Source organism: Pelodiscus sinensis, chromosome 15, assembly GCF_049634645.1.
Source record: "Pelodiscus sinensis isolate JC-2024 chromosome 15, ASM4963464v1, whole genome shotgun sequence".
Classification (NCBI taxonomy): Eukaryota; Metazoa; Chordata; order Testudines; family Trionychidae; genus Pelodiscus; species Pelodiscus sinensis.
The window spans coordinates 9,859,499-9,885,949 of NC_134725.1; the positions used below are offsets into that span (position 1 = coordinate 9,859,499).

Genomic DNA, 26,451 nt, shown 5'->3' on the forward strand with positions numbered 1-26,451 from the left:
AGTGAAATTATCTAGTGAATTATCTAGGGACAATTGCAGAGTGCCTTTGATAGAAATTCCATTGGAATTTTATGGGGATTCATAGAAAATGCAAAGGTAACAACATAAACAATTCTATAGACATTGAGAAGAAAATGGCCTCTTTTTCTATAGAGTTGCTGTAGACAATTTATACAAGCATTGTTCGAAATGTTTTCTTGTAAGAGAAGGATTCATTGAGTGTCCGTCTGGAAAATAAACAGTTATTGTGCACAGTAAAATGGACCATTTTGTCACCTATACAGAGAAATGTCAATGTTCCCTACATTGACTGAATGTTGAATTTAATCAGCAACTACCCTGAAAAGAAAGCAGTGTAAGCATTATTACAGTAAGCTGCCATTCTTAGGTTTATAGAATCCAATCATGTAGCATACCTTTGCAGTCTAGTCTTCTTAACATCTTCTGAACTGAAATTCTTTGCCACATCTTCGTATATGGTCTGGAGTAACTTCTGTAGGTCTGATAAAAAACCAACATATTTATACAAATGTGCCCACTGGACCTTTACAAGGGAAAGTGCTGCACGCACTGGACTCATGTTTTAATTCCAATTGGTGATTTTGGTTGCCCAATTTGAGGCACCTTAGGAGGGACCTGACTTTCAGAGGGAAGGTGTTCATCACTTTCTTTAAGATGTCTCATTGTGGGCACCCAAACATTGAAATATGCTAAGCCATTAGTCATGGCTAGAAATATAGATCCCTGTTCTTTAGCTCTGAAAGAAATAATAAATGAGAAATTAGCAAACTTTGTTAATGCTTATAAAAAATGATTGTATAGTAATTAGAAAGTAGGCAACTTTTAACAAACGGAACCAAAGATCAACTTCCACTTCCTATGCTCATGCTAGTAGCAGCTGAAGGGCATATTTGTAAATGTTATCACTGCATCCTTATTTAAAATGAAATACGGATTTTAATATCTGATGAGATACATCTTTACCATAATGCATTTAAAGCTGATAATTTATCCTCAACAAGTCTTTGCTTGGTCATACTTGCCTGTCCAATTATCACCGCATCCTTTTTTGTTTCTCACTCCTTTTATTGTCTTCTCTGTCTGTGCACTGTCATGGTTTCCTATACCTAACTCCCAGATTAAATCAATGTTCTCCTTCAAATCCCTTCTCAAAACTCTCCTTTGAGAATATTTCTACCACTAATACCCTTCTGCTTTGGTGCCCAGCTACTACAGAAAACAAAAAACCCACCACAAGAAATACAGTAAAATAATGAACACCATGTTTTGCCCAAAGCCCTGTTTCCTCTCTTTATTCCTTAATGGCTCATCTATTTAGCAGGGCAAAAGTTGAATTAAGATATGTAAGTTCAGCCATGTTAATTGTGTAACTGAAGTCGAAACAGCTTAATTTGGCTTTTTTTTTGGCACTGTTTACGCAGCAGGAAGTCAAAAAAAGAACACTCTTCCTTTGACTTCCTGTACTCCTTGGCTACGTCTAGACTAACTACATCCCTTTTTCGTAAAAGGGATGTAAATTAGATGTATCGCAATTGCTAATGAAGCAGGGATTTAAATTTCCCCCAGTTCATAAGCATAAAAATGGCTTTTTTTCGGCGTGGAGCTTTGCTGGAAAAAAGTGCCAGTCTAGACACTGGTCTTGCGGAAAATAAAACCTTTTCCGAAAGATCCCTTATTTCATAGAGGGATAAGGGATCTTTCGGAAAAGGCTTTATTTTCCGCAAAATCAGTGTCTAGACTGGCCCTTTTTTCCAGCAAAGTTCCGTGCTGAAAAAAAGCAGCAGCCATTTTTATGCTAATGAAGCGGGGGAGATTTAAATCCCCGCTTCATTAGCAATTGCGATACGTCTAATTTACATCCCTTTTACGAAAAAGGGATGTAGTCTAGACGTAGCCCTTGTGTAATGAAGATTACAGGAGTCAGAGTAAGAATCCTCCAGCTCAAAATTATTTTGAAATATTGGCTTTCTGATGTGCACTTTGTTATTTCAAAATAACGCTGCTGTGTAGACGTACCCTAAGACACCGTCTGTTGTTATTAGTCATTATGTTATTTATTTAATTTTGAGCTGATTCTGCCAGGCACCAAATATGTGTTAGGACAGGGATGGGCAAAGGGCCTCCGTAGGCTGGATTCGGCGGTCTGGGTGTGGGGGAGTGCACGAAGCCTCCTCCCGCCCTGCCAGGAGTGTGTGGCGCTTTGAAGTGCCGCACGCAGCTCGCAGGGTGGGGGGCAGAGTGGAGGAGGGTTTGTGCGCTCCCCCGCCCCCAGGCCAATTAGGGCATGAGGGCGGGGGAGATGCATGAAGCTTCCTTCGCCCTGCCCCGGCCCTATGAGGAGCCCGCGGCACGTGCTCTTCGCAGGGCAGGAGGAGGCTTCCTGTGCTCTCCCACCCCTAGGTCCTGATTGGCCTGGGGTGGGGGAGCATGCCAAGCCTTTTCCAGGGCATGGGTGACTAGTGGGAAAGGGGGGCAAAGGGGCTTCCCATACCCAGACCAATCATGATCTGGGGGTAGGGTAGCTCCGCCCCTTCCCATTTAGGCCCCACCCTTTCCAGTTTAGGCCCCACTCCTTCTGGGGTGCCCTGGGGCTACTTCAAAATTTTGTGAAGTGGCCCGTGGGCAAAAATTTTATTGCCCACCTCTGTGTTAGGAAGTACTAAATGATCTCCCCTGGCAATACTATGCACAAACAAGTACTGTGGCAATATAAATTACTACTGCTACTAAATAATAAATACTGCAGAGGAGGTTATGAAATGCAGACATGTACTTCATCAGTTGTCAAACAATCCCAAACTGGCCAAGACTTTAAGGAACTGGTTCTTGTAGTTAGGATATTAAGTCCATATTTAGACATCTAAATAATAGCTCTGGTTTTCTAGAGTGCTAAACACCCAGGCGGGAGAGTCCTGAGTTCTAATTCGGATTCATTCTAACATGGACTCTCACAATGACCTTGCACAAGTCTTAAAGTATGTGTACATGGAGCAGAAAAGCTTTGAGGCAGTCTCGTGGCATACGGAATCAGGCTTGTGATATGGCTCTAAAAATAGCAGTAGAGGTTTGGGCTCGAGAGGGAACTCAAGTTTTAAGACCTACCCCTTCTCTGGCATCAGAGCCTGAGCTTGAAGCTTGTCCACACTGCAATTCAGGGGGAGGATGGGTGATTATCTATAGATATGAATCTTCATAGTGCTGCTGTGACCTAGCCAAGCATTAACTAGAAGCAAGAAAGCTTGAAAGGGGGCTGACCTTGTGATTCGGATGTTGTTTTGTGATTCAGGAGGTCGAGGTTGAGATCCTAGCTCTGACACAGACTCTCTGTGGGAGCCTAGGAAAGCTGCATATCTATGAAATTGAGTTAATGATACTCACTTCTAATGAGGATTAATCCATTTATGTCTGTCAGCAGCTCAGCTGCTACAGTGATGGGCACCTTAGGAAAGCCTACAATTAAAGTGCAAGCTTTATAATAAAGATCTTTTGTGCAAATATATATATAACTTTTCTTTGGAATGTATGTCTTTCTGAGACTGGGTGCTGCACCACTAAATTACTGGTTGAAGAAGTGGAAGCAAGAAATCTTGCTAGCATTTTTCAGATACAGTCAGACTTATGAAGCAAATGTCTGTTGTTTGAAATTATTTGCACAACCATGAACAATTAGGATTACATTTAGTGCAGTGTTATTTAAAACAGGGATGATACAGTTGGTATACATAAAAAGAAGGTTTTAGATGTAGTAAAGAAAGCAAGCTGGAAATGCTAATCTACTTCTGTAAAACCTTTGATAAAGCAGAGGGAGCCTGAAGGATAAATCAGATAACCTCAGCACTAACCGGCTTGTTATACCCTAGCAGTGAGGATGACAGCTTCTACAGCTGAATTGTCAACATGATGTGACTTACAGAACTTTTGGACAAGTGTAGTTCCTCACCCAGCCAGCAATGCTGGAAATCAAACTTATGGAAGCAAGTTCGATACGGTAGCAGTCACAAAACAATACAAATTAAATTATAGCCAGGTAAATGGCTCCATATTAAATTACAGACTCAATCCTGAAGCAAAATAAAAACCTTCTGTAAAAATCATGTTCAAATTTATCTGCAGATTAGTTGCCCAATGCAATATATTTCTCACATGTTTTCCAATAAACATATGTCATTTCAATGGCACTTTGGTGTGAATTATAGGGAGTCTTGTGAGCTGTGTGAGCAGTAGACAACAAGGCAGCTGAGCTGTTCTAATTGAGTTCCTGCTCTGGCTCTGAAGCATCCTATAGTCCCAGACTTTTGTTTAACATGATTCTGTGACTACAGAATTTACCACAGAATCTGTCCACTGCTGTAATATTGTCCTGCAGAAAGTGAGTTATCGCTCTCTATATTAAAAAAACCCGTTTCCTGTGGGACGACAGAGACACACACGTCAGCACATCACTCTGTGTCCCACAGGAAAAATTTTCATCCTGCTGCCCCTCCTCCCCCAGCAGCATGGCTCCTCTCTCCCTCCTCCCCGGTGTCTGGAGTGGGGAGGGGAGAAACTGGTGAATTGTACCCCTGTCCAGGTGAGCAGCCCCAGGCCGGTAGGCCCTGCCAGCACCACGGAAAAATGTTCCTTTAGCAAGTGGCTGTTCTGGGGCTGAGCAGATTGGGATTGGGATTGGCCTATTTGCTCAGCGGCTTCATGAGTTGGGTGCTCAATACCCTTTTCACCTTGCTGCACTATAGCACTGAACCTGAGATGGTATAGGGCCTGCCACCCTCTGCTTGCCACTGCTGGAGGTGGCCTATGGCCTGGGCTTATTTCATTGTGGAGAGAGCAAGGGGGGGGGGGGGGATGGAGAAAGCCCCAAGCCTCACTGTGTGGGAAAGATGCCCTCCCTCCTCTCTCATGCAGTTGGAGCACTAGCACTGGCTAACCGCAGCTGGGGTCTCCCTGAGCCTCCCTGCACAGTGTAAATATCAGTTTATCATAGAATCATACAATACTAGGACTGGAAGGGACCTCGAGACGTCATGGAGTCCAGTCCCCTGCCCTCATGGCAAGACCATCCCTGATAGACATTTATCTAATCTACTCTTAAATATCTCCGGAGATGGGGATTCCACAACCTCCCTGGGCAATTTATTCCAGTGTTTAATCACCCTGACAGTTAGGAACTTTTTCCTAATGTCAACATAAACCTCCCTTGCTGCAGTTTAAGCCCATTGCTTCTTGTTCTATCTTCAGAGGCCAGGAAGAACAAGTTTTCTCCCTCATCCCTGTGACACCCTTTTAGATACCTGAAAACCACTATCATGTCCCCTCTCAGTCATTCTTGTTGCTCTTCTCTGGACCTTCTCCTATTTCTCCATATCTTTCTTGAAATGTGGCACCCAGAACTGGACACAATACTCCAACTGAGGCCTAATCAGAGTAGAGCGGAATAATGACTTCTCATGTCTTGCTCACAACATATCTGTTAATGCATCCTAGAATCATGTTGGGGTTTTTTTTTGCAACAGCATCACACTGTTGACTCATATTTATCTTGTAGTCTACTATAACCCTGAGATCCCTTTCTGCTATACGCCTTCCTAGACAGTCGCTTCCCATTCTGTATGTGTGAAACCGATTGTTCCTTCCTAAGTAGAGCACTTTGCATTTGTCCTTATTAAACTTCATCCTGATTACCTCAAACCATTTCTCCAATTTGTCCAGATCATTTTGAATTATGACCCTATCCTCCAAAGCAGTTGCAACCCCTCCAAGCTTTGTATCATCTGCAAACTTAATAAGTGTACTCTCTATGCCGATATCTAAATCGTTGATGAAGATATTGAACAGAGCCGGTCCCAAAACAGACCCCTGTAGAACCCCACTTGTTACTCCTTTCCAGCAGGATTGTGAACCATTATTAACTACTTTCTAGGAATGGTTATCCAGCCAGTTATGCACCCACCTTATAGTAGCCCCATCTAAGTTATATTTGCCTAATTTATTGTTAAGAATATCATGCGAGACCATATCAAATGCCTTACTAAAGTCTAGGTATACCACGTCCACCACTTCTCCCTTATCCACAAGACTTGTTATCCTATCAAAGAAAGCTATCAGATTGGTTTGACATGATTTGTTCTTTACAAATCCATGCTGGCTGTTCCCTATCTTCTTATTATCTCCCAAGTGTTTGCAGATGATTTCCTTTTATATGATAATTTAATATGATAATTTTAACTGAAAAATGAAGCTAGCATTAGCAGTAGATATTGGAGCAGAGATCATCTAAGTAGCTGGGTGCTGCTGAGGGTTACTAAATTAGGAGAGTTTAGTAATCCCCATAACCTTCCTAGCCTCTGTACTATTGATCATAAGGTTGAAGAAAAGTGAAGTTGCAGCTTTTCTTCATTGTCAAAAGCCTCAGTTGCATCCTGAGAGTGAAAAACTCTCACACACTCTCTCATATATTCCTTGGTGTAAAAAGTCTACATCCTGCCCCAGGAGCATAAAGTAAACTGAATGTAATGTCAGAATAATTATCACCAAGAACACTGAGTACTGCATTATTCATCTGCAGAGTTCATTTGATAATACACCATAGTCGTTTTAAAAAACTTCTTAAAGCTGATGCAGAATCCTTTTTGCCTCGAAACACAACACCTGTGTGCTGCAGAGATGTGGAGTACTTTGGCACAGAGTACACTGGGCATTGCCTATAACTCACAAACCAGCATGTTCACTTGATTTTGCTTTCTATAAAAAGAGAAGGTTACTCACCTTGTGCAGTAACTGGAGTCCTTTGAGATGTGTTCTCATGGGTGCTTCACTTAGGTGTGCCAGTGCTGCTTTCCACACGGCCCAGAGATCTTTGGTAGCAGTCTGCCGGCCACGGGCTCATGCTGTGCTACTGCTCAATCACACAGGCTGACAGGCTGACAGTTAGGCATGGGCCCAGCCATTTCCTCCGTTTCTTCTCTACGCCAGACTCTCTTAGCCCAGTGCAGAGGGGAGGGTTGGGGTTATGCCAGACTCTCTTAGCCCAGAGCAGGGTGTGGAGGTTGTCCAGTGGCTCTACACTTTGCTTTGGGATCACAGCCTCTCTTTGAGCAGGATTCCTTAACCCGCTGTATGTTACCCTGATCAGGGCAAGCACTGTCAGCCTTCTTGCCTGGAGATCTTTTATTGCTCAAAAGCAGAATTTCAGTGGGGAACCTGGAGCGTTTTGCACTCTGCTCCTGGTTGTGCTCTCTAGCACATCCCTCTGAGGGTATGTCTACACTACCCCGCTAGTTCGAACTAGGAGGGTAATGTAGGCATACCGCACTTGCAAATGAAGCCCGGGATTTGAATTTCCCGGGCTTCATTGGCATAAGCAGGGAGCCGCCATTTTTAAAACCCTGCTGGTTCGAACCCCGTGCAGTGAGGCTACACGGGGCACGAACTAGGTAGTTCGAACTAGGCTTCCTATTCCGAACTACCTAGTTCATGCCGCGTGTAGCCGTGCTGCACGGGGTTCAAACCAGCGGGGTTTTAAAAATGGCGGTGCCCGGCTTATGCAAATGAAGCCCGGGAAATTCAAATCCCGGGCTTCATTTGCAAGTGCAGTATGCCTACATTACCCTCCTAGTTCGAACTAGGAGGTTAGTGTAGACATACCCTGAGGGAGTGTTCCTCTTGCCTTCCATCCCAGGTGGATTCTCTTGGGGATGTGGGGGAGAGGTGTGAGTCCACAGTTTTGTCCATAAAGAGGATTCTCTTCTGTAAATCTCTTGACCTTTTAGATCGGGGAGCGAGTTTCTGGCAGTGCGGGCAGTGGCTTACTGGGTGGTCCTGCCCTTGGCAGCGCAAACACTGTTTGTGCCTGTTTGCTGCTGAGATAAATATCCCACACCCTGTGCACCTTTTGAAGCCAGAAGGTGCTGGCATGACAGGGTTTTGCTGCTTGAGATGCTGTGAGTGAGCGGGCTGTGGCGGTAGCGCTGGCGTCCTGCTCCGCTTGTTCTTTTTCTGTGCTTTTATCTATGTCAAACAGCTGAAGCTCTTCTTTCCTTCTTTTTTCTTTACTAAAGGTTTTAAAGGGAGACTGTGCTACTTGTGACGGATGCCGGCAGCAGTTGAGAAGGAACTGAGGGAACAGCCGCCAGCATGTGCCTATCTGTCAGCCTGTGCCATTGCATAATAGCGCAGCACGCGCCGGCGGCAAGGGGACTGCTACCAAAGATCTCTGGGATGTGTACACAGAGGCACTGACACACCTCAGTGGAGTACCCACAGATACCTTTGAAGAAGAAGCAGTGTGGTTCAGTGGGTATTGTGCTTGCCTTGGAGTAAGGATGGTTCGGTTCTAGTCTCATTTTTGCTGTTGGGAAGGTCACTTCATCTCTCAGTGCCTGTGCTTCTCCACCCAGTTTTTGTCTGCCTTAGCTTGTAAGCTCTTTGGGGTATGGACTGTCTTATATTATGTGTTTGCACAGCACCTAGCAAAACTGGGCCTCAAACTTGTCTTGTGCCTCCAGATGCTACAGTAATAAAAAGGTTAATCATCTTATATGGTAACTGGTGTTCTCGAGATGGGTGTCCCTGAGGGTGCAGCAGTACCCTGGGTGCTGGCATGCATGCACGGTACCACTCATGCAGTAGTGAGCATGCTGATGTGGATGTGCCATCAACCGTCCCTCAGTTCCTTCTCCTCTATGGAGAGGTGTTACAGATCTGAAGCAAAGAGGAGTGGGAGGGAGGGTTATGAAGTGCCCACAGGGACACCCATCTTGAAGAACACCAGTTACTGCACACCTCTTTTTTTCTTCTTCAAAGACTGTCCCACTGTAGGTGTCTATGAGGCAGTGCCCCGAACATTTGGAAGGAGGGGCGTTGGATCTGAATTCTGAGACACTCCAAATTTTGTTCACTGAGAGTCATACCTATCTATTGCATAATGTTTTATGAAGGTATGTATTGAGGCCCATGTATTGCAGCCCTACATATGTCAGTGATGGGGACATTGTGCAGGAAAGTCATGGAGCTTGCTATTGCTCTGGTGGAGAGAGCCCATACTTGATTTGGCGGGGGAGGGGAAGATACTTTGTTGATCGAATAACACCTCTGGATGCAAATTGTTATCCACTTGGAGAGTCTCTGTTTGGAAATTGCTTGCCCTTTGGAGTGGTCTGCTATGGAAAGAAAGAGTCTCCGAGAGCGTCTAAATTGTTTTGTTCTTTACAGGTAAAAGGTGATTGTGTGATGGACATCCAAGGAATGGAGGTGAGTCGTGCTGTCATCCGTATGAGGCTTTTGGTAAAAGACAGGTAAATATAAATGCTCGTTAATGTGGAACTGAGAAACCACTTTAGCAAGAAATTTCAGGTGGGGTCTAAGCACCAATTTGTCCTCATGGAATTCTGTAAAAGGAGGGTGGGCCAAGAGTGCAGTGACCTCTCTAACTCTTCTGGCCATGGTGATGGACATGAGGAAAGCAACTTTCACAGAGAGATGTGCGAGGGAATACACTGCCATTGGTTCAAAAGCGTGACCAGTCAAGGTGGTAAGGATGAGGTTCAGATCCTAGGATGGTATGGTCTGCCTCAGAGGAGGGAAGACATTGTTGACTCCTTTCAAGTACTTTTTCGCAGTTGGGTGGGAAAAAAGAGTGTGCCCGTCTAGGAGACAATGCTCACTTGAGATAGCCGCCAAGAGAACTTTGACTGAGTTTGGAAGGTTGTGTTTCTTCAAGAAAAGGAGGTAATCTGACACTCTTGGTGGCGGTGCTATGCAAACACATTGTGGGTGGCCCAAATTACAAAACACTGCCACTTTTGAGCATAGGTTTTTCAGGTGCTCGCTTTGCAACTGTTCATGATTAACAGAGGTTAATCATTGACAGACCTCTTCCAAATAGGTGAAATTAGGCATGTCAGCCCTGGACAAGCCAAGCTTTGAGGTTGAGCCTTTGACATCTGGGTGGAGAATCTGACCCTCGTCTTGTGACAGGAGATTCACAAAGTGTGGGAGACAAATTGGGGAAGCAATGGACATCTGCAACAGGCAAGGAAACCAAGTCTGCCTGGGCCATGCTGGTGCTACCAATATGATTTGGGCCCTGTCCTGTTTTATTTTCTGTATGACTTTGTTGAGTAGTGGTAGAGGTGGAAAAACATAGGTTAGTCTGCCTGCCGATTTGAATAACAGAGCATCTCCCATTGAGTTCTTGCCCAGACCCACTCTGGAATAGTAGTAGGGGCATTTTGCATTGTGAAACATGGCGTTCTATGTCCAGAAAACCCACTTCTGGAACACAGAATGGAAGACTTGAGGGTAGATCTCCTACTCATATTTCTGATTAAAGTTTTGGCTCAGATGATCTGTCATCACATTTTGCTTTCCTGAGAGATAGGAATTGAAATGCTTATGTGATGCTTATGTGATGCTGGATGCACCACTGCCACAGGGGTGTGGCTTCTTCGCAAGATGGTAGGACCTGGCTTCACCTTGGCTGTTTATATAAAACATGCACACTGTGTTGTCTGTGAGTATTCTTACTGACTTGTTGTGAGTCAATGGGAGGAAATATTTGCAGGCTAGTCTGACCACCCGGAGCTCTAGAATACTGATATGAAGTGCTGACACATATGATACTTCCCATGCATGTTGTGTTCATTCATGTGTGCACCTCAACCTTCTAGCGAAGTGTCTGTGATTACGGTGAAAGAGGCAGAAGATTGTTGAAATGGTGCTCCCTTGCAAAGGTTGTCGGACTGCAACCACCACCAAAAACATTCTTTTACTCCTTTTGGGGGGTTCAGGATTTTATGCAAGTGGTGCTCATGTTGTCGAAAACAGATGCGGCACCATCCCTGTAGGCATTGCATGGGTAATGTGGCATATGGGACCACATGCATTGTAGCTGACATGTGGCCGAGTAACTGGAGACATTGTCTTGCCACAATCGTTGGGCTGTTGATGATTGTTTTGGCCAGTATGGCTAGGGATTGAAAACACTGCATTGATAGTCTGGCTTGTGCTTGGACACAGTCTAGTATCGGGCCTATTAATTCCAGCTCCTGGTAGGGAGTCAGGTGGGACTTCTGTGTGTTTATTTGTAAGCCCAGTGCATTGAACTACCTCTGGGTAGTTTTTGCTGTGGAGTCTTTTGCCATCTGGGCTGTGGGAGCCACAACAAGGCAGTTGTCCTGGTATGCAAAGATTATTACCCCGACCTCCTGATGTAGGCTATGGTCACTGCAAGGATCTTTGAGAATACCCGGGAGCTGAGGAGAGTCCAAAGGGGAGGACACAATATTGGTAGTGATGGTCTGTTAGGGTAAACCTGAGAAATTTCCTGCGTGATGGCCGAATTGCAATGTGGAAGCAGGCTTCTTGTTGGTTAAGAGACGACATGCAGTTTCCTTTCTCTAGAGATGGAATTATCTTCACCCGTGTTACCACAGTAAAGTGGTGTTTCTTTAGGTATTTGTTTAGTCTGGGTAGGTCCAGGATGGGTCTCTAACCTCCTGATTTTTTTGGAGTCAGGAAGTATCAGAAATAAAAGCCCTTTCCCCTCTGTTGAGGTGTACTGGGTCTACTGCTCCCATTTAGGAGAAGCTTTTCTATTTCCTCTTGAAGGAGGGTCTCAAGAGAGGGATCCATAAAGAGGGATGGGAAAGGGGGTTGGGTTGGAGGGAGGCAAAGAAAAAGGATGTATAACCCTTGGAGATTATTTCTAGAGCCCATCTCTCTGAAGTTATTTGGGACCAGGTGTGATGGAAAAGGTGCAGACTGTATTGGTGGTGTCTGGCCATAGAAACTAATGTCAAAACCTTGACCATTTCCTCAAAATGCCTACTTGGAGCTTGCAGGCTGGGATACGGCAGGTTGGTCCTGAAGCTGTCTCTTTTGCTTCCCTTGATGGTGCCTTAGGTTGTAACCCCTCTGTGCAGTGTATGATGGTGATCTGGCTCCAGGAGAGTAGAGGTGGTAGTGTTTCTTCTCAGTCTGGGGGACATACACGCCTAAGGTTTTAAGTGTAGCCCTGGAATTTTACAATGTGTGCAGAGATGCATCTATGGTTATAGAAAATAGTTTTTGATCTTCAAAAGCAAGATCCTCAATTGTATTTTGAACCTCCCTAAGAAATTCTGAGCGGTGCAACCAGGATATTGCCAGGGAGTGCAATGTCATACCTGTGGAATCCAGAGAGGCATGCAAAGTCACCTGGGCTATGAATGACCCTTCCTCCAGATGGGACTTGAGAGAAGCCTTGTTTTCATCTGGAAGGTGTTCAATAAAATTTTTTATTTTGTCGAAGATGTTGGGTAAACCTTAAGACAGTGGCATTCTAAAGTCTTATGTAACGTACAGTAGCTCCGTATTGAATGTATCTTCTGGAAGTGGTCACTAGAGCAATAAAAGAGCCAGTCCAGGCCCATTGACAGCAATTCCAGGCCCCAGGGTGGAACAGTCAATGGGCCCACATGGACACAGACCTCCTGACACTTGGCGATGCTACTCCCATGCTGGGTGGTGCTCAGCAGTGCTGTGCCTGCCCTGGCTGGTGCTGGGCAGGCTGCTGACACGCCGAGGGCTTTCACATGTTTGCCCATTAGGTTTGAAAACCCAATTGTACAAGCCCAAAGACTCTTGTGTACTTGGACAGTAAGACATAATAAATTGCAATCCTAAATTGCAGGAATGCAGAGGAATATGCCTTGTGGCTCAAAATATCTAGCCTCTTCCAGTCCTTGCCATATAGCATGAACGTGAAGTGGATCTGCTTGCCTGTGGTGTGAGCCACTTCAGCTACAAGGGAGTTGGGAGATGGGTGGGTGAACAGAAACTCTGCACCTTTGGCTGTCACACAGTATTTTCTGTTAGCCCTCTTACATCTTAGCAATACAGGGGCTGGGGTCTGCCAAATGATTTTTGCAGGATCCAGGATAGCCCTCCCTATAAATGAGGCTATTTAAGAGGAAGCGGAGGCCTGCAGAATGCCAGTAAGTTTGTGCTGGCACAATTTTGGGTACTTTGAGTACTTCACCTAGGGAGATGTCAAGTGAATCAACTTCCTTTTTGTATAAAGACTTACAGTCATCCCCAGCTGTTGGTGGCAGGGGCATTTTGGACTCGTCGGGTGAGGATGATGAAAGATGCAAAAGAGGGAGAGTATCCTCCTCTTGCATCTCCTCCAGATCTTCCACGTTCTCCTCGGTGGTGCTGGACCTCGTGGATCCCAAAGACTTTGGAACCACTGACTGGTTTACTCTGTAGGACAGCCTGAGATGCTGCCATCTGGGTTCTAAATGGGCTCCAAGGATCCCATCCTTGCCACACCTGAAGGAAAGGTATGGATGAGAACCATGGAAAAGGCTGCCATAGCTAGGCTTGGCCCTGTTGTTGCTATGGCTGTTACTAAGAGATAGGTTTGAGTGAGGAGTGGCGAAGAGAGAAAGATTTTGTCGTCGTCTTCGCCCTCACTCAGAAAAGGTGAGGCTGACCTAGAGGGTGCAGGAAGCCTGCTTAGTCCCTTGAAGATAGGCGCGGCATCTGTGTCGATGGGTGGAGTCCCCAGTACTGACATAACCGTGAGCTCCTGTTGTGTGGTCAATGGGTGCAGTGGAGAAAATACTGGTACTGATGGTGCAGTCACCTGAGTATGCTGCAATACAGAGTTGTTGTGGTGAATCTTGGTTGCCATCTGTACTGGAGAGATGTTGGTACATGGTCCTGGTACCAGGTCTGAGCCGACGGATCTAAGCGGCCCTAAGCTTTGGAGCAATGTGCTGGTTTTGGTGCCACTTGCCCTTAATGCCATCGGTACTGGTGGTGCAGTGCTGGGACCGCAAGGTGTGCTTCCTTAGCTGGGAAGCCACCCCCTGGGACTTGTCCATGCCAGACGGGCCTAGAATCTGCCCATTCCCTGAAGCCTGTACCTGTACTTTTCTGTGCAGGGTCTGCAGGGTCTAGGTTGGAGGTTGGGTGCAGAAGGGCACAGGGGGTAAGGGACTTGGGTGCAGGAGACAGTGTGGGGTCTGAAAGGGTATTTGGGTGGGGAAGGGGGTTGAGACCTGGGTCAGGGGATTGGGGTGCAGAGTCTGGGAGGGTATTTGGGTGCAGGAGGGGATTCTGGCCTGGGGAAGGTTGTAGGAAAGGGTACAGGTTCTGGGAGATAGTTGTCACTGGGTACGGAGGATTTGGATGGTGACCTGGGGCGTAGGAGGGGTTCGGGTGCCAGAGGCAGGCGCTGGCTGGGAGGAGTTTACCTAAGTGTCTCCTGGCCAGCAGCCTGTAGCACCCCCAAGGCAGGCTGGGCTCCCTGCCTGTTGCAGCCCCAGCCCGCTTGAAAATACAGGCTGCTCCCTCCACGTGGCTCTCAACTCCTGATGGGGGAAGAGGCTTGCACTGCACCAATCTCTCAGGCCAATCTCTCGCTCCGATTGGCTGGCTATTTCCAGCCAATAGGCGCTGAGAGATTGGCTGAGGTTAGTTCTTATTGGCCAGTTGTTCTGGCCCATCAGAGCTGAGAATTGGGTTGGGGGCGGGGAGATCACACAAAGCTTCCCCCTCACTGCAGAGCAGAGAGACACAGGCTGTGTTTTAAACCGCAGCAGCTGCATGTGCCTGAGGGTCCCAGCAGGATGGTCTACGGGTTGAATCTAGTGGCTTGGTGGGCCAGATCCAGCCCCCGGGCTGTATTTTGCCCAGCCCTACCCTAGGCACTCTCATGTTGTAGGCCCATGATTAGACTATATAGAAAAATATATGGGAAAAATGCCCTATCACCTATACACCTACTATCACGCACTTTAATTTTTGCTCTTGAAAGTGGTGCACAATGTGAGAAATTCATGGTACAGGTTGGATGTCCCTCATCCAGCACCTCAGGACCTCACTGGTCCTAAATGAGGGATTTTGCTGGATTGGGGGAAGTCATTTCTGGCCTCCTTTCTGCATGCCCCGCAGTGTTGAACCTGCTGCAAGCCCCGCTGCCCTGCCAGTCCCTGCCCCCCATTTCCTGCCATGCGGGGTAACCCAGCTCATAGTACGCCCTTGCTGAGCATCCCCACTGTGACACACCCAGCTCCCCCCCACATCAGGCAGCTCAGCTGGAACACTCCCAGCTCCTGCCCCCCAGGCAGCCCAGCTGGGGCACGCTGGGCAGTGTGGCTGAGCAGCCCCACTGCAGCATGCTGGGCTCCTGGCCCCGCCAGGCAGACTCACTGGGATCTGCCCAGCTGCAGGGATCTAGGCTCCTGGCCCACTGGCAAGCAGTCCACAGCTCTGCCAGCCCTCAGGGCTCCTAGGTTCCAGCCCTTCACCAGGATGTGCTGAGAAATTGTTCTTTCCTCTTCCACTGCCTGGTCTTCGTGGCATTCTGCAGAGGGGGAGGGATAGCTCAGTGGTTTGAGCATTGGGCTACTAAACCCACGGCTGTGAGTTCAATCCTTGAGGGGGCCATTTAGGGATTGGGGGCAAAACTGTCAAGGAAGGTGCTTGGTCCTTCTGTGAGGGCAGGGGACTGGACTCCATGACCTCTTAAGGTCCCTTCCAGTTATATGAGATAGGTAGATCTTCATATATTAAATTTATTCTCGAACATTCATGGCCCTACCAGACCAGAGTCGTGGTTTACAGAGGTTCAACCCGTACTTCATTCTACAATAACAACCATTTTGTCATATACTACAATTCTATTTAGGATTCACCTGATAGCTAATTGGCTGATAAGAAAAGTAAAGTGATGTTGCCACCGCTACAACTGTAAAATCCAGAGCATTGTATTGTGCTGCAGAGCTGATAACTTGGCAACATTGTGTCTTGAGATCATTCAGTGTCATTTATAACATAACAGTACACTGGCTGATGCTGCCCATACATTTCTGTCATAAACAGTGCTTAGTAGTAGCCTAGGGTTTCTGAAACACAACTGTAAAATGCAAGCACTATAGTAATAAGCAGTGTTCCCACTAACATTTTCCATCCCTGGGCAGGCTGAATTTTCTTAAGTGTATCTCCACTACAATCAAAAACCCTAGATATAAATATCCATCTCCAGCATGGAACTGTGGCTGCTGCTGAAGGAGAAGTACCCCTCCCCCCAGTAAGGCAGCTCCCTGTGAAGCAGCCCCTGAGCAAGTATGTATGCACAGAAAAAACCTGTGGCAGCAATGATCAGTGCACAAAAAGCAGGCAAGTTGGTGACAAGTTTTCCAAATGTCAGTATTGCTTTCAGAATGTATCTTGCCATCTTGGGAACAAACTGTGAAGGGGGATGCTGTTTTTCAAAGTTAAAACGTATAAAGAACTGTCTTCGGTATACTATGGGACAGAAATGACTATCTTCCCTTGCACTACTTTCAATTGAGAGTGAATTTTTGAGAAAAATGACATTTGAAGATGTAATCTGTGATATTGCTAACAAAAAGAGTCACAAAGTCAATATTGAACTGTATGTTATACCGCTTCGCTGTTTGTTGACCTGCATTTAACAGATCTTCAGCATTTGCACATGTATTCTAATAAAAATAGCAAATTATTAAGTGTCATTTAGCAGTTTTCTTTTCTTATTCTTGAGTCAATTATGAATTTTTTAGGCCCTACATTTTTCATAGGCCCTAGGCACTGTGCCTAATGGATAATCTGGCCTTGATAAAGGTTACCAAAAATAAAACATACCACGATCTTCTGAGACACACTCCCCTCTCCTGATCACTATAACACAATGGGGAGGATTAAACTTTAGTACTTAATAAAAGGAGGTCCAAAACTACCGGCACTGAAAGTTTCCTGAGCTGAGAACTGGACATGATAATCTAGCAAATCAAACCCAACTCCTCCAATAATGCTAATCTGCAAAAATGAAGGAGGAGGAAGACTATATACATTAATAAAACAAATGGAATTACTGGAATAGTTTTTTCCTGTAGTCTATTAGCACAAAGGAAAACACCTGTATAGATGATGCATATAAGAAACCTGGTAATGGAGAAAGCATTATGTGCTGACTGATAAATTAATACCATGCACTTGTGCAGTGCCATACATCCAAGGATGCCAAAACGCTTTACAAACATTAATTAAATGTTATTATGTTTTATTGCCCCCATGGTGCAGATAAAGAGAAGAAGAATTGGAGATGTTACGTGACCTGCTGAAAGTCATAGAAACTCTTACAGCCAGAAGTTTCTTTAAGATAAAGATCTTGGCAATGGTGGAAACAAATACATTTGTTACTTTGCAGTCAAGTAAAGGCAACTTACAGTAGGAAATAGGCTCTTCATCCTCTTTGGTTTGTCTGCTATATACAGACTCACTGTCTTCACATTCCTTGGCAACATCAATGGTTGCTGTATTCACATTGGCATTGTCTTCAGAGCTGGGGACTAGGGAACTTATGCTGCCCAGAGGAGTTCGATTATGGGGAGATGACAGACCACTAAGCCGAGAGACGCTTACGATGGATGTTTTCTTGTTTGTCTTCTTGCCAAGCAGACTACGTGGGGTTTTCTGGCAGGATTTCTTACCCAGAAGGAAAATAAAGGAGAATGTTTATAACTACGTTTGATATGGATGGCACACTGTATTTCCATATTTACTGCCAATATTAGATTCCGTTGGGCTTTTTTATGTCCCTCAGATTATCTGTAGTGAATTCAACAAGTTGGCTGAACTGCTAAATTGGGAGTCTCTTTTATTGTGGGCTCTTCCCTGCATCCTTCTCTGGCTGGCTTAGTGCCACCAAATGGACCAGTATACTTTTTAAACAAGTAGCACGACAGCTTCACAGAGGTTTGGTAATAAAGAAATCCTCAACTTTCTCACCCTCGGGAAGAAAAGGTCAAAGCTGTAGTGATAAATGCTTAAGCCTCCACCTCTCCCACACCCTGGAAATCAATTTCCTATGTCAGAAATATGAAATCTTGGCAGAGAGAAATTGGTGCACCTGATAATCAGAACAGACTGCATCATATTACAAATACCCTGGAGGAATCCATGTCTCAATCAAAGATTTTGTATCAAATATGAAAATCTCCTTTTAAATAGTGTTTGTGTAAATGATCACAGAGAAAATTCTGTCCAATTTAGGCTATAAGAAAAATAAAAGCCACAGAAACATGAGGGCAGAAAGGAACATCATCAGCATTCACTTTGGATTCCTTGATTCTTATTGATTCAGGTCTTAACTTTAAAGAACTGCTGATCCCACAGGGAAATCTGAAAAATATCCTATGTAGAAACAATTCTGTGAATATTGTAAGATTTGCTGATTCCCCTCTCTCCTTTTTTTATTATTACAGAAAGATATTTGTCCGGAGATGTTGTGAAGCCCAGAAGCATAACAGGGTTAAAAAAAAGCATTAAGTTAGTTCACGGAAGACCCAACAATTTGAGCCTCCCTAGCCTATAATTGCCAGAAACTGGGATTGGGCCACAGAGGATGGATCATTTGGGCTATGTGTACACTACAAAGTTTTTGCCCAAAAACCGGCAGAGCATCCACACTTCAAGTGCATTTTTGCGCAAGAAAATTGACAGAACAGAGGGCTTTTGCCAGTAGAAGTATTCTTCTCCCCACAAGGAATAACTGTTTTTTGTGCTACAACTCTTGTGCAAAAAGGCAGGTGTGGACACTCCGGAGGAGGTTTTGTGCAAGAAACCCCTGTCAGGAAAAGTACAGGTGCTCTGACGGCCATTCTATGAATAGCCATCAGAGCTTACTTTCGAGAGAGTATCCATGCAGCGTGGACGCTCTCTTGCATGGATACTCTTCAGAAAGTAAGCTCTGATGGCTATTCATAGAATGGCCATCAGAGCACCTGTGCTTGAGGTCTGGACGTGGTTTTGCACAAGAAGTTTTTGCAGAAGAACTCTTCTGCAAAAGGCTTCTTGCACAAAACCCCTGTAGTGTAAACTAAGCCTTGATGATTGCCTGTTCTGTTCATTCACTGTAAAGCACATGGCTTTGGCCACTGTTGGAAGATGATATACTAGGCTAGAAGGACCATTGGTCTGGCTCAGCAAGGCTGTTTTTATGATGAAATATGATCTTTGTCTCTTTAGAAGTTCAGCAACTCTTGCTACTGATCCCTCAAGCTAAGTCTTAAACATACTGGCTACGTCTACACTGGCATGAGCGACGAGGAGTCCTGTGGCACCTTAAAGACTAACTGAAGTGTAGGAGCATAAGCTTTCGTGGGCAAAGACCCACTTCATCAGATGCATGTAGTGGAAATTTCCAGAAGCAGGTATAAATATGCAAGCCAGGATCAGGCTGGAGATGACGAGGTGGATCCAATCAAGGAGGATGAGGCCCACTTCTAGCAACTGATCTGGAGGTGTGAATTCCAAGAGAGCAGAAGCTGCTTTTGTAGTTAGCGAGCTATTCACAGTCTTTGTTTAATCCAGAGTTGATTGTGCAAACTTGAAGATGAACTGTAGCTCAGCAGTTTCTCTTTGAAGTCTGGTCCTGAAGTTTTTTTGCTGCAGGATGACTACTTTTAGATCTGCAATTGTGTGTCCAGGAAGATTGAAGTGTTCCCCTACAGGTTTTTGTATGTTGCCATTCCTAATATCAGATTTGTGCCCATTGATTCTTTTACGTAGGGACTGTCCAGTTTGGCCGATGTATATTGCAGTGGGGCATTGTTGGCACATGATGGCATATATTACGTTGGTAGATATGCAGGAGAATGTACCAGTGACAGTATGGCTGATCTGGTTAGGTCCTGTGATGGTGTTGCTGGTGTATATATGTGGGCAGAGTTGGCACCGAGGTTTGTTGCAAGGATTGGTTCCTGTGTTCGAGTTATTATGGTGCAGTGTGTAGTTGCTGATGAGAATATGCTTCAGGTTGGCGGGTTGTCTGTGGGTTGTCATTGTCCAGGATGGGTTGTAGATCACTAATGATGCGTTGGAGAGATTTTAGCTGGGGACTGTAGGTGATGGCCAGTGGTGTTCTGTTGGTTTCTTTCTTGGGCTTGTCCCGTAGCAGGAGGCTTCTGGGTACACGTCTGGCTCTGTCGATCTGTCTCCTCACTTCCTTGTGTGGGTATCGCAGTTTACAGAATGCTTGTTGAAGATCTTGTAGGTGTAGGTCTCTGTCTGAGGGGTTGGAGCATATGTGGTTGTACCTCAGTGCTTGGCTGTAAACAATGGATCGTGTGGTGTGTCCGGGATGGAAACTGGAGGCATGCAGGTAAGTATAGCGGTCGGAAGGGTTTCGGTATAGGGTGGTATTGATATGACTGTCACTTATTTGTATCGTGGTGTCCAGGAAATGGACCTCCCGTGTAGATTGGTCCATGCTGAGGTTGATGGTGGGGTGGAAGCTGTTGAAATCATGGTGAAATTCTTCCAGAGTCTCCTTCCCATGGGTCCAGATGATGAAGATGTCATCGATATAGCGTAGGTAGAGAAGGGGTGTAAGTGGACGAGAGCTGAGGAAGCGTTGTTCCAGGTCAGTCATAAAAATGTTGGTGTATTGTGGGGCCATGCGGGTGCCCATAGCAGTGCCACTGGTCTGGAGGTATATGTTGTCACCAAATATGAAATAGTTGTGTGTGAGGATAAATTCACAGAGTTCAGCCACCAGTTGTGCTGTGGCATCATCAGGAATACTGTTCCTGACAGCTTGTACTCCATCTGCATGTGGGATGTTTATGTAGAGAGCCTCTACATCCATGGTGGCTAGGATGGTGTTTTCTGGAAGATCACCTATGCATTGTAGTTTTCTCAGGAAATCCGTAGTGTCACGAAGGTAACTGGGAGTGCTGGTGGTGTAGGGTCTGAGCAGAGAGTCCACATAGCCAGACAGTCCTTTAGTAAGAGTGCCAATGCCCGAGATGATGGGGCGTCCGGGATTTCCAGGTTTGTGGATCTTGGGTAATAGATAGAACAACCCTGGTCGGGGTTCTAAGGGTGTGTCGATTTGTTCCTGTGCTTGTTTAGGGAGTGTCCTGAGCAGATGGTGCAGTTTCTTAGTGTATTCCTTAGTGGGATCTGAGGAAAGAGACCTGTAGAATTTGGTATTGGAGAGTTGTCTGGCAGCCTCCTTTTGGTAGTCAGGCCTGTTCATGATGACAACAGCACCTCCTTTGTCAGCCTCTTTGATTATAATGTCAGAGTTGTTCCGGAGGCTGTGGATGGCATTGCGTTCTGCACGACTGAGGTTACCAGGGAAGCAATGCTGTTTTTCCACAATTTCTGCCTGTGCACGTCGGCGAAAGCATTCTATGTAGAGGTCCAGACTGTCATTTCGGCCCTCAGGAGGAGTCCATGTGGAGTTCTTCTTCTTGTGCTGTTGGTGGGAAGGTATCTGTGTGTCAGTGCACTGTTCAGTGTACTGGCATGATTTTCCAGAAATGCTTTTAATGGAAAAGTTTTCCGTTAAAAGCATTTTCGGAAAAGCGTGTCTAGATTGGCAGGACGCTTTTCCGGAAAAGCACTTTTTCCAGAAAAGCGTCCGTGGCCAATCTAGACACGCTTTTCCGCAAAAAAGCCCCGATCGTCATTTTCACGATCGGGACTTTTTTGCGGAAAACAGAACTATGCTGTCTATACAAAGACTTTTGCCTGAATGGGAGCAGCATAGTTTTTCCAGAAAAGCACTGATGATTTTACATGAGATCATCAGTGCTTTTCCAGAAATTCAAGCGGCCAGTGTAGACAGCTGGCAAGTTTTTCCGGAAAATCATCTGATTTTCCAGAAAAACTTGCCAGTGTAGACACAGCCACTATGTCTCCTGATCTAATCCCTGGGCACTATATATACTTTCTTTGTTTTTAGGCAAATAAAGCAAATACCTTTAGTAGTAGTCATAACAAACAAATGTGGGTGAGGACTTATCAGTTCTTCAGTACCAGAAGAGTATCTAAGTTCTCCATAACACTTTCTGTAGTGCACCTAATGTTGCCTTCAATAATGTCATTTCTCCTCAGGTAAAGATTTAAATGTTTGATATTTTAAAAAAACTTTCTTCTGAGTGGCTGTATTTTTTCTTCCTCTTTCTTTTCCTCAACATGCCATATGTGATTTTTGTTTCTTGTATTAGCCTTGGCCATTTGCATTTTGATTTAAATTTTTGCCTTTTAATTACAATTAAAAAATCAAGCTGTTGGAGTTTGTTGGGATGGGGTCTTAAAAAGCAAGTAAGGAAAACTAGAACTTGGCCCTACTTAATTGCATAATTCTTAACTCACATGGCTTAAGGTATCCTACTTGGGTAAGCAGGATTCCATCCCTAATTAATTAACAGAGGCAAAATGTGAGGATTTTCAGCTATGCCAAATTCAACCAAAGCCACAGGTATACTCCTGTATCTGGCTAAATATTGCTCTTTCAGTAATCATCATCCAACAGTATTTTTCATCAAAATCCAGAGAGCCACATGTCCCAAGTTTCAAAGCATAAAGATCAAATCAGGGAATTCCAAGAGGGAACAAAACAGAGAAAACAAATATTTTGAAAGTTGGACTAGCTCTTAAATTAGAAATTAGCAATGAAGTTACCTTTGAATCCACAATAAAGTGCTCCCATCTATACCTCGCTGCCTTGTCCTTATTGATTTTTTTAAATGTACTTTTACAGCCACCAGGGTCCCTAAGTGAAAAACAATTTAATGAGTTTTCCATTTCCAGAATCTTGCTTTTATTACAACAGGTTCTTTTTAGAAATGCAATAAATAGAGAATAAATGACAGTCAATCTCTGCTATGACATTTATCTTCACTTGTAAGGAGGAGATGGATAACTCTCAAGTGTTATAGCAGTGAGTGAATTACAGTCAGAGGTGAAGAGAAACATTCTGAAACCTTAGCTCTTATGTATTACAAACATACCATATGTGCAGGGAGGCTGACAGACTCACAGGACCTCTGGACAAGGCAGGGGAAGGGCAGCTCCATGGCACTTCAGGCAGAAGGGACAAGGCTGGGGCTAGTGTCTCCCAGGCAGCCTCAGCACTGCCAGGAGTGTGCTGGGTGGGTCTTCGGAGGCAATTTAAAGGGCCTAGGGGTCTGGCCACCACCGCCATTGCAGTAGCAGCAGGAATGGCCATGAGCCCCAGGCCCTAGGACAATTCCCCCTCCTTCCCTGTCGGTGGGTCTGCACTTGTGCATTAGGCCAAATTCTGCTGCTGTCCGTTATTATCTCTGTGCACTTCTGTGTCCAGAGCACATAAGGCAGTGAAGAATTTGTTCTAATGTGGTATAGCAGCATGCAACTAACTGCAGATTTGGGCTGCTACACATGGAGCTATCCTTGAAAAAGCCTGACCTTTTCATTATAAAGGCTCTGTTTTCAGTTGCTTATAAGATTTCTCCATTCGGGCTGAGGTTTGCCATGCCAAGTGCCTGCCAGTTAAAATACTTCAGCCATTTCCAAGCACAAGATTAGGGAAAATGTATGGACATCAGTGAAAGCAGGGCTGGGGAAGGCAAGCCTTCAGCTCCAACCCAGCCCTGCCCCTTCCACTGAGGCCCCTCCCTGGCCATGGATGGAGGAGAGCAAATGGCCCCAGCCTCCCCAGCCCCAGGCCATGGGAGGGAGGAGAGTGTGCACCCCCAGCCTCCCTGGCCCCAGAGCACAGGGAAGATGGGTGGCATGTGGCTCCAGCCCCCCAGGCCAGGCACACCTGGATGGCAGGCGCTGGGGGCAGCAACACTCTGCCTGCACAATGCCTACAATAGGCATTCTGGGGGCGGAGTGTGGAAGGGCCAGGCTGGTGGTTTAGGAAGGCTGTGCCTTTCCCCACCTATTAGACTGGACGCCCATGGGAAAATGCATTGTTTTGACCACTTTAAAAAACTGTCCAGCTATTTCATTGAAAAGCTCTATTGCCTCCATTCTTTGGGCAAGTTATTGAAATTTGGCATGCAGGGAGGGGCCTTTTACTGTTTGCATGGCAATTTCCCCTAATTGGTCAAATGATGAGACTTTGAAAAAGATCTCAGTTCACAAGTGATTTCTAGAGACTCGTTAGTTTAGCAGCTAACAATGCTGAAGAATCTATTTGCACTGAGCATGGTTTAGCTTGGGCCTGTAACGAGTGAGCAGTATTTTTCCTTTGACTGCTGTGCTAGGGGGAGCACCAGAACTAAGGATGTTAAATATCAGTTAATTTACTAGTTGAGTAGTCCATCGACTACTCAGCTAATCAATAGGCACTTCTGCATTCCTCCTTTGAAATGTACAAGTGCCCCTGACTCTGGGCTGCACGTGGGTGCCAGCTTTGAAATGTACTAGAGTCTCCAGTGGAGGCTCTTGTGCATTTCAAAGTGGAAGCGCCTCATGGAGCCCAGGGTCAGCTGGGAACTCAGAGTCCCTCACTCCCCTGGGCTCCATGCTGTGCTGCCACTTTGAAATGCCATGCAGAGCCCAGGGTCAGCTCTGCACAGCAGTTCAGTGGAACCTGGATCAGCCGGGGATCAGCTGTGTGGGGCTGCCCCTTTGGACGCTGCCTCAGTATTTCAAAGGGGCAACACTGCACAGCTGAGCCCAGGATCAGCTGTGTGGTGCTGCCACTTTGAAGTACACCCATCCCCCCCCCCCTTTGCTGCCTCTATCTGGGTATGTCTACACTACCCTCCTAATTCGAACTAGGAGGGTAATGTAGGCATACCGCACTTGCAAATGAAGCCCGGGATTTGAATTTCCCGGGCTTCATTTGCATTAAGCCGGCCGGCGCCATTTTTAAATGCCGGCAGTTCGAACCCCGTGCCGCGCGGCTACATGCGGCACGGAGTAGCTAGTTCGGATTAGGCTTCCTAATCCGAACTAGCTGTACATTCCACTAGGAGTACAGCTAGTTCGGATTAGGAAGCCTAATCCGAACTAGCTACTCCGTGCCGCGTGTAGCCGCGCGGCACGGGGTTCGAACTGCCGGCATTTAAAAATGGCGCCGGCCGGCTTCATGCAAATGAAGCCCGGGAAATTCAAATCCCGGGCTTCATTTGCAAGTGCGGTATGCCTACATTACCCTCCAGGTTCGAATTAGGAGGGTAGTGTAGACATACCCTCTGATAGAGACAGCAAGGGGGAGGGATATTGACTAGTCTACTAATTGACTGATTATCTGATAAGTATTTGCTCTAGTCGACTAGTCCTTAATATCCTTAACCAGAACTGGGAGCCCAGAGCCTTTATCTCTTGTGTTCTCAATACATCCAGGCTGTAAGAAGAGATAGAAGATGTTGTCTGACTTGAATGCAGAGGGGAGAGGTAGAGGACAGGGGATAAAGGGTTGCGTAGGAGCACAGGGGAAGGAGCAGTGGAGTGGACAGAAATAAAGAACACAGAGAGAGGCTTGCGGTGGGGTTGAGAGACTAGGGTTAGAAGCATGTAAAATCACTAGAGCACATTCCCCTGCTGAACCTGGAACTGAACCCAGAAGTTCTGAGTCTAAATTTCTCTGCTGTCAGCAAATATTTGTGAAACCCACTTGCACAATGTGCTTCTGATCCCAATCCAGTGTCTGGTCTATCTATGCAAGGAGCGGGGGTGTTAAACATTTCACACATAAAACACATTGCACTAAGTTTTCATCTCCTGTCCACCTGGTGAATCCTCTCCAAGACTATTCTGCCCTCTCTGCTGCATAAAGCCAGAGCTTCTATTTGTACCACTTTGATTTTTGGGCATACAGGAAGAGAAACCAGAACAGCCTTGAATAGATAGCTCTTCCCTGTGGATCAGAGAAAATAATCACAATCATTGCTTTATGGTTCTATCTGATATCTGGATATACAATTAAGAAAAAATATGGAATAAATATATATATATTTTAATATTACTATGACCATTGACTGAAAATGTTGAAAAATTAAAATAATATTTACTACTAAATACACAAGTAAAACAGCAAAAATATAAATGTTCTGAACTAACTAATCTTTTAAAAGAGTTCAGAGCCATATGTAAGTGATGAAATAAAAATAGCTAGCAAGAATCATCTGATATAGGCTCTGTACTGCAATCACACAGGAGATAAAATTCCAGCTGATCTCTTTGGAACAACCATGGACAGAATTGGAACCTTAGTAAATAGATTTAACTTGCATAATATTTTAAACCTAAATTTGCCTTCAAATTTTATGATCCTTTCCTTAAGTGCTACAGCATATAACAACAGAAGGACAGGCTATGCTGCTGATTTCTCCACAGAACTCGTTGGTTCCAAAGGATTCTATATGTAACTTGATAACTCGAAATGGCCCAGAATTAGTAATAACACGTCACTCAAATAATTTTTACTTAAAAGCAAAGGGAGAGAAAAAATGTTTAGAAGAAAAAAATCTTATCCCACCAAAGAATATTATGCAATGTGCATGTACTTTGGATTCCAGCAGGTTAACAGAGGTTTTAAGGAATAGGTGGGTTCGAGAGTCAAAGCCTCCAAGAGCCAGTGTAGAGCACAAAGCTGTCGAAAGACTGGTTCACTGTGAAAATGAAGAAAAAACA

The 26,451-nt window shown here is 45.2% G+C and overlaps 1 protein-coding gene and 1 long non-coding RNA gene across 4 annotated transcripts in view; one reads left to right on the plus strand and one right to left on the minus strand.

Annotated features, from left to right (window-relative positions):
• Positions 1-16,528, plus strand: part of LOC142818470 (uncharacterized) — a 73,250-nt gene extending 56,722 nt beyond the window's left edge. The window contains exons 3-5 of the long non-coding RNA XR_012895947.1: positions 8,076-8,333; positions 9,229-9,267; positions 15,987-16,528. This is a non-coding gene — a long non-coding RNA (uncharacterized LOC142818470). The remainder of the gene's footprint in view (positions 1-8,075; positions 8,334-9,228; positions 9,268-15,986) is intronic.
• Positions 1-26,451, minus strand: part of CCDC60 (coiled-coil domain containing 60) — a 205,421-nt gene that overhangs the window by 22,320 nt on the left and 156,650 nt on the right. For 2 of the 3 annotated variants that reach the window (XM_075898140.1, XM_075898139.1), the window contains exons 6-9: positions 26,325-26,429; positions 22,504-22,594; positions 17,256-17,514; positions 417-501 (exon numbers count right to left, since the gene is read on the minus strand). In XM_075898140.1, the coding sequence (XP_075754255.1) occupies positions 417-501; positions 17,256-17,514; positions 22,504-22,594; positions 26,325-26,429 (540 nt within the window). The remainder of the gene's footprint in view (positions 1-416; positions 502-17,255; positions 17,515-22,503; positions 22,595-26,324; positions 26,430-26,451) is intronic. The other variant, XM_075898141.1, reaches the window with a different exon arrangement.